The following is an 8777-nucleotide window of genomic DNA, read 5'->3' as shown; positions in this document are numbered from 1 at the left end:
TATTGCTCTTAGCTAAATATTAATAATTAATCGACAAACAATTTTCGGTTATAAAAATAAAAAATTTATACTTCAGCAAATTCTACTTTTCTGCAAAATTCTATAACATTATACATAATTACAAAATGTAATTAAATTATACTTACTTTTGCGGGGAGCGCGCTATCTGCGATATTGTATTCTTCTATTGTTACCTCTCATTAGATGTAAAACAGAATTACAATAGCACATATAGCACGCTCTTCGAACGCAGCCATTATACTGGACGTGATTGCACTATATGAATATTGCACAGCAACTTTAACTAAAAAGAACAGACTTAAAATGGCGACGAAATGTTGTAAGTTATTCTATTTAGCAAACCTCTTCCTATATGGAAAATTTTTACTGACCACTTTTTTTCTCTATGTACTATCTAGTTAAGTCTCCTTATTCTTACTTCGTGGTTTGTCTTTTCTTTGCACTGACTGCTACTTTACAGGTTATTTTCAGGAAATAAAACAAATCTCGTATATCACGTGGCACTTGTGCAAGCACATGCGCAGAAAGAAAAACAGTACATGAGCAGGACAGAAGTATATCTTCTGTCTCTCAGATCTTGCTCACACTTCCCACTCATTACTTGAATAGGCTATTCCCACTCCATCTCTATAAGCTCTATGGATTATTGAGTAAAAAGAAACAGGAGGGAACGTATTGGTAGTGGGAGAAGGCAAATCCGGGGATGGATGTGCACAGCGCGTCACTGGGTTACGTTCATAGATGCTTTCTTCTTCTTCTTCTTTGCTTCTATGGCGCACGCCCCTGCACGTGAGGAGCAAAAGCCAGTCTGAGATAAAAGGCGATTTTTGGCGATCGTATGGTACATATACCAAAGTGTACCAAACTATAGTTCGAGTGACTTCAAAGTATAGTTTGGTACACTTTGGTACATGTACCATACGATCGCCAAAAATCGCCTAAACTGATTAAAGGTGCGATACTAGGGACTTTATTACAGGTGCTACATCTATAGGGTATTGGGTAGAAGGTGCAGGTGTAATAAAGCTGAAGGTGGTTTCAAATCTATAGGAAAGGATTACACGTTGATGTTGGTAGCGTTAACAAAAGAAAGGAGAGCGTACATAGAGCAAAAACATTTGGAAAAGGCAACCTCCTCTACACGGTAGGGAGGGCTGAAGCCGTTATGATACAAGTCGATTACTAATTTGTCAGAGTGGTCTTTGTACTTAGGACATTGGAAAAAAACGTGGTTTACATCTTGTACTGGATGACCACACGGGCACTCCGAGGAGGCCACAATGCCCTTCTGTTTCAGGTGTAGATTGACAGCTGTATGAACGTATTCTAGACACGAGTGTGACCAACGGACGGGGTAGGACCTTTTTTTTCTTTACTTTGACAAACCAAGGCTTACCCAAAGGTACGGGTTTTTTCAGGAAATACGCAGTTCCCTTGCTGGTTGACTCTTCCAGTAGTTGTCTCTTAGCCATGTCCAACGCTTCTTGCCGAAGTGTGGGGAACAGCGAGGAGACACCCAGCTCACCTTCTGAACGTGGTTCAGTGAGGGTTAAAGCGAGTTTAGCGTACCTATCGGCCATTTCGTTGCCTCTAACGTTGCTGTGTCCCGGGACCCACACCAACACCACAGACACGCCGGCACCCCTCAACTCCATCACTAACTCTTTTATGCGATACACCAGAGGGGAGTGCGCTCCTTTGGGATCGGTTGACCCCGAACAGGAGACCACACTCATCGAGTCAGAGGCTACGACGACCTTTGCGAACTTAAAATCTTGTAAGTACTCTAGGGCGCAGATAACACCCCGCGCCTCTGCGTCGAAGATGGTAGAGTTATTACTTACGCGTTCGTAGTGAACAAGTTCCGGATTCTCAGAAACTACGGCAAAACCTACCGCGGGCGGCGCCTCGTCCGAGCCCGGAGTTCGGGAGCCGTCGGTGAAGAACACCCTAGAGATGTCACGATTTCTGAGGAAGTTGCTAAGGTAGCGTTGTGGGTCTTCCGCCTGGCGTATAAGTAGCCCCGTGTCAGTGTCTACTTCGCACTTAAAGAACCTGACATGAAACGGTAGGGCAAGACTTCCCGGAAGTGAAAATCTTTTAACTTCTTTAAGATGATGTTGGAGTTCCCGGTACAAGAAAAAGAGGCCGAACACGTTAGCTGGGCACACAGGTTCCCATGTCCCGCAAGAGTCGTCAAGAAGTCGTCGAAGAGGGTGGCTAGACCTAGCACAGACCTTGCACACATATTTACTGACAAGGTACCTGTGTCTACACCGCAATGGTTGTTCTCCAACAATGTTTAACAACACACTGGTTGGAGTTGTGCGCATGAGACCAGAAACGATCCTAGCACAAGCATACTGTAAACGGTCTAGAACGACGCCTTCCCGTGTTTCAAGTGGAAACATGACTTGGCAACCCCACTCCAGGACGGAGCGCACCAGGCCCTTGTACGCGGTAAGCAGGACGGCAGGGTGGGACCCCCACCTGATTCCCGCCAACGCCTTGAAGATGTTGATACGAGGGAGAACCTTCTTTCTTGTTTCCGCGACGTGTTTCTTCCACGAGAGGGAGTAGTCTATGTGGACCCCAAGGAACTTTACCGACCACTCCACGTTCAACTTAACCCCACCTATATGGATACTAACTCCTTTTTTCCCCAAAAGCCATTTCATATTTCTAAGAGGGCAGAGAGAGTAGAAGGTGGCGACAGACTTACTTGGAGATATTTGAAGGCCGAGAGATGTTAAATGTGACTAAATTCGGTCCAGGGCCGTATTCAGTTTTTGAGCGACAACTGACACCGAGGGGTTGGAGTAGAACACCACCACATCGTCAGCGTACACAAGGGCTTTAACACCTGCGGGCAGGCAGGGCTCAACCCGTGACATGTAGATACTAAACAGTACAGGGCTAAGCACCGATCCTTGAGAAAGTCCTCGGGTTGTACTGCGGGTCTGTATACAAGTGCCAGAAGCGTACCCCTGCAGCCTCCTGAGGCTCACCACCGAGGCCAGGAAAGCCAACATTTTGGGGGGAACTCCAAAAGAAGGTAACATAGCCACTAGTGTGTCAGGTACGACACCGTCAAAGGCCCCTTCGACGTCCAGGTATACAGCCCCGGTTACCTGACGAGAGTTACTGGCAATCTTAATGCTAGAAACTAGCGTGACTAAGTTGTCGGTGCAAGAGAGTCCACGTCTGAACCCAAACTGGTGCGGGGAGAGGACGCTGTTATTTTCGACTCACCACTCTAGTCGACGACACATAATCTTTTCAACAACTTTGAGAAGATTATTAGCCAAAGATATTGGTCTACAGGCGCCTTTGCGTCCCGGCTTTGGGATGAAGATGACGAAATAGTCTCTCCATGAAGGCGGATAAGTCTGCCTACAAAACATTAAGTTAAAGAGTTTAATTATATACATGTGAAGTGTAAGTGGAAATTGTGATATAATAAAATTAGTGATAAGGTCCGGACCGGGGGCCGATTTTATCTTTAGTGTTTTTACTACTGAGAAGTATTCCGTGTGTGAAATCTGCCTATCTAGATAATCGTTGTTAAGGTTAGAGTTTAGAGGGTTTAAGGTCCCAGGCAAGTTGGAACCGTCCGAGAGAGGTTGGACCACCGGGGCAATTTTATCAAAGGCCTTACGAAAACTCTCCAGGTCAAGGCAGTTTTTATTGCCCCCTTGTCTTGTTACGGGCGCAAAAGAAAGCTTTGATAGTACTCCACACGGACCCGATATCTGAGTTTGCATGCAAGGAGCCACAATACCTACGAAAGGCCAAGCGTTTCTTTTTCCTTAGGGCCTTAGACACCTCATTAGCAATTCGACAGTAGTTGTCTAAGTTTTCTATGTTAGGGTGTGAGCGAAACTGCGCAAATGCGGTTCTTTTGCGGGCATAGATGTCGGAGCAGGAGGCATCCCACCAAGGAGTGGAGGGCTTTCTAGAAGCCCTCGAAGAAGTTGTACGAGTGGCTCCTGCATGCAGGAGAGACTTATCGATAAGGTCGATAAGCTTAGAGTAAGCAGTATTCACATCCTCCGTAGGGTCCAGAGAAGGGAGAGTGACCACCCTCTCTTGGCACTTGATCTGAAACTCTTCCCAGCGTACCTGTTTCACAGAGTAGTAGGGCCGACAGGGAATGCGACCAGAAAACCTGTCGGAGATTGTGGTTACCACAGGAAAATGATCACTACCATAATGAAATTCGCACACATCCCAGGTACAGAGAGGTGCGAGTACATCGGAGACAACGGTGAGATCTATTGCGGAGGACCTAGAAAGATCCGCGGAGGCCCATGTGTTACTGCCGTTGTTTAGAACTACCCAAGAGGAGTTGATTAATGCGTGTTCTAAGTTTTTCCCTTTTCTATTAGAGAGAGAGGGAGTACTACACCACAAGGGACTTTTCCCGTTAAAATCTCCACAGATAATCGCTGGTTGGTGGTTGGCACTTAAGAGGAAAAAACTTTTCCAAAAGTCAGCCGCTGTATAGTTTACAGAAGCTCTAGGAGGGCTGTACAGCGAGAAGACATGGAGAGATTGAGAGTTCGGAAGGAACAACTCAACAACTGCGAGTTCAACGTAGTTGTCTTTACACAGGTTTATCAACTGAGGGATTTCGGGGATACAAAATTTGATATGTTTACCTATTGCTATGGCAACTCCTCCACCTCTACGGTTGCGATCTTGTGATATGATTTCATGGTTAGGTAAGGTGACAATAGAGTTGCCATCGAGGTGCGTTTCACAAAAGGACGCCACATCAGCTTTGCAGTCCTGGAGTAGCAGGCGGGCCGCATCGAGATTACGAACCAAAGATCTGCAATTCCATTGGACTATGGTTAAAGATTTCATGGTGTGCAAGGTTTGACTCTAAGATTTTTGAGTACCATAGAGGTACTTTTGTAATTCTGTAATGATATTTGTCATGTCTGTGTTGCTGAGCTGAGAAGGGTTTGTACTGGGAGTGACTTTTAATTTTTGAAAGGCACCGATTAGGATTTCTTTATCTAAAAAAAGTTTGGAATGTTCGTCTTCAGAGGAGTTACGTCCGGAAGACATTTTCTTTGCGATGGAGTCTATGAACGAGTGGTTAATTGTAGATCTTTTGTTTGATGAAGAGGAGGAGGAGTTTACCTCCCCGTAGTTTTTCCTCCACACAGGGGGAAACCGTACGGGGGGCGTAGGGGCTTTCAGCGAGGTAACCTCTGCATAGGAGAGGTTAGAAGCGAGCGAGAAGTCGTAAGAGGGGCCACTCGAACCCCCAGGTGAGGGGGTAGACCCCACCCGGGAGGAGGGCACTCTCGGACTCACAACAGATGTTCTTTGAGGTGCGGAAGGGCCCGGTTTCTCACACCCCGAAAACCGAAAGACACCCCTACCCGGAAAGAACTCACCAAGCGTGGAAAGCGGAACCGAAACACTAGACTGGTGAGAGTTTAACCCAGAGAGTGTATTTTCTTCATCATACAGGCTGGCTGCATCACGGAAGGAAAGATCCCTGTGTGCCATAATTTTGTGTATCTCACGTTGTCTCTGGAAAACAGGGCAGCGGAGTTCCGAAGACTGATAACCGGTATTACCGGTCCTGAAACGGACACAGTTTATGCACTCGTCCAGAACATTTGGACAACTTGGTTTAGAGTGGCCCGACTTGCCACACTTTTCGCAGAACCTGCGTTTTTCGTCTCCAGACTGTTTGCAAGAATGGACCGTATGCCCGAATCTCTGGCAAAATTCACACCGTCTAACTTTATAAACGTAAGGGGTTAGGGGAAGACGTTTCCCAACATACAAACAAGACGGAGGAACCACCGGGGAGCGGAACCTCAAGATAAGTTGGTTTGTATTTACGTACCTAGGACTAGAGGTAGCGCTTTCCTTTTCCCTACGAGTGATCCTGACAGCCTCAAAAGGAGGAACCCACTCCTGACCCCACCCAGGGGGAGGGGCGGAAACCGGCCAACAACTCTTCTACAGTTTCCTCCTCGTCAACGCTCTTCAGAACAAATTGCTTGACCACCCTAAACGATGGGACATGCGCTGTCCACTGTTCGTAGGGTGTAATTTTATCAGCGACATCCCTGAAGGCCTCAACAAACCGATTCGCATCTCCGCCTGTGGGGAAGCAGACAGAAAACTTATTCCTACCGATCACAGGCAAGTCAAAAGCACGCTGAAACTGGTTCAAAAGAAGGCGATTGAGCCTCTTGCCCAGGTCAATGGCGCTGAGCGAGGTTCCTTTTTTACCTGTATCTTGATTCTTATCGTTTTCGTGACCGTCCCCTCCAACGGAGAAGGGCAACGGACGGCACGTCTCTACGTGCACCATGAAAGGGCCCTTGGAGTCCCTGTGGTACCGATTGAGTACAAGCTGTCTCTGCACGCTGGACATGGCCGAGAAAGTACGCTTGAGGGGGGGGGTCGGACCAACGCCGTCCCTCTTCCTCGAGGATCGTGCCTCCACAGGCCTGGTGGAGGCCGAAGAGCAGGAAGGGGAACCAGCCGGGGATACTTTGCGAACCACACGATCCCCGCCAGGTTTCGCGCCGAGCGCAGCGGCCTGGCCGTTAAGAGAGGGGGTTATGTCTTCTTCTGGCGGGAAATCCGCCCCAGACATATCTACGTCGACCGTTTCTTCGGTCATCGTTGTAGTCACGATACACATGTGTTTTACCGTGTCCAATTTGCACAATACTGGCACGCGACCAAAGTTTAAACGATAGTTAAACCTTACTGTAGGTTTCAACCACGCAAAAGTTTTACAACTTTACTTTGAAAGAAAGGCAAGATGGCGTCCTCAGACGAAATCCACAGGTCGCCAGACCACAAGGTCGCGACTGTCGTGAAAACGACAGATTTAACGGGGAACTTGAGTTCCAGAACTCTGAGCTTACTTACAAAGTAAAGTTCCAATTGTTTTCGCTACGTTTTTGTAACTCAAAACAGGATATAGGAAACTAAAACAGAACTGGGATACGCGGGAGATGTAGCTCGTGCGCAGTCTCAGAACGGAATCTTCATAGATGCCTGTATGCTAACCATAGAGAGGACCGCGCAAGGAGGATCGACAAAGAGAGATATATTTTGTCCATATTTTGTCTCAACTGTGGCTCCCCCACCCCGTGTTCTCTGTTATTCTCTTCTATAAGAAGTGCCCACAATTGAAACAGAAAAATATATCTCTCTTTGTCGATCCTCCTTGCGCTCGCATGGCCTTTCCATGAGTATAAGCCCTATGGTTACGTTCCAAAATCCTATCTTGGTAACCATAAACTATAGCACACGTGACGTGAAATATAGCATTTTAATAACCAAGGTAAAATTTTAGAACGTAACCCTGAATGGCAGAATAGACGCGGAGATCGGAGGGCAAACGGGCCCATAGACTTATCAAGGGGCACGGTAGTGACTCGCGCCAAGTTCACACGCATCGAAGTAGCGCTCAAACTGCGCGAGCACAATATACTATGTGCCTATTATACGCGAAAATCAGGCATTTCAGTGGAGGGAAGATTTTAAATCAGCTATTTTTCACTAGCGACTGAACCGATCAACTTCTTTTTGGACTCGTTCGATTCGCGTTGAAAAATTGAAGAAAAAAGTATTTTCGCGTTTTTGTGGTTTGTGGCTTGTTAGCAGAGATAATGAAAGATAAACAAAAATGTGTGTGAAATTCACGTATTTCGAAATTCGTCGTCTCCGGATCAAGAATGTGTCCAGGTTCTTAGTGCTTCCAAGAGATGGCGGTATGATCTGATATTTATTGCAACAAGGATAATGCACGATTCTGTTAGGTATGTCAATTCATTCACGTTCAATAATCTTTTGCCTGATTTTTTTTCTCTGGTAAAACCATATAAACATACGCAACGTACAGTGCTCTGACTGTCAAAGTATATATTATATATATGATGATATACAACATCATTCCTATACAAATGTCATATACAAATGTCAATTATGGTTTTAAAGTTTTAATTTATGTCAGAATAGAAGGAATATATTCTCTACTACAGAAATTATAATAATTCACTTATCTATGTTCAGTGTGTAAATAGATTAGCAGTTGATACTAGTAGAAAAATAGTACATGGCCATCACACGAGAATAACGTCGGCATTTGTGCTGTATTCGGTTTTATATTACTATACCTTTATATAGTAACTAACTTTTGTCTATACGTGTNCATTCAATAATATTATTTACTATCTGGACAAGTCGTTCTTTTAAATCAATGTCTAGGTCAACAAGATAAGCCACAAATTAGTTGCTTCATCGTTTATTCTTTTTTTCATTGTTATAACTTCATCACTTTATATATCCAAATGGGCATTTTTCAGCTGATGCCTGTTTCAAATGCCGCTTTAAGTTTAGTACCAGAAATGCTGGAAACCATTGATATTGATAGAAGATAAAAAAGTTCGCGACCATATCTGCTTTCATACTTGTCGAGTTTCTTATCAACATTGCTAGTAGTTTCAGTATGTGTGTATGTATTATATCTTACACATTTCGATTTGCACATAATTGTAAGATTGATGATATGTTATGTTACAATGTTGGTCCAGAACACGATGTAGTATTTAAAATAATGAGAGGCCTGCTGAATGCGGTTCAACGTTATTTCGAAGAGAACGCTTTGATCAAGTCACATTTATATATACAGGGTGTTTCAGAACTATGGGATCAAACTTCTAGGGGTTATTCAGTGCAACAGTAGAAAACATTTGAGTATAGGG

At 45.0% G+C, this 8777-nt stretch overlaps 1 protein-coding gene across 1 annotated transcript; it reads right to left on the bottom strand.

Annotated features, from left to right (window-relative positions):
- Window positions 1-1229: 1229 nt before the first annotated feature.
- Window positions 1230-2699, bottom strand: LOC109862903. Its single transcript, XM_020443072.1, has one exon. The coding sequence runs from the start codon at window positions 2697-2699 to the stop codon at window positions 1230-1232; it is 1470 nt and encodes a 489-aa protein (XP_020298661.1).
- Window positions 2700-8777: the final 6078 nt, after the last annotated feature.

The sequence above is a fragment of the Pseudomyrmex gracilis genome, unplaced genomic scaffold, assembly GCF_002006095.1.
Source record: "Pseudomyrmex gracilis isolate BER0280 unplaced genomic scaffold, ASM200609v1 scaffold_2591, whole genome shotgun sequence".
NCBI classification, from domain to species: Eukaryota; Metazoa; Arthropoda; class Insecta; order Hymenoptera; family Formicidae; genus Pseudomyrmex; species Pseudomyrmex gracilis.
This window is presented reverse-complemented; position numbering and strand designations above follow the sequence as displayed.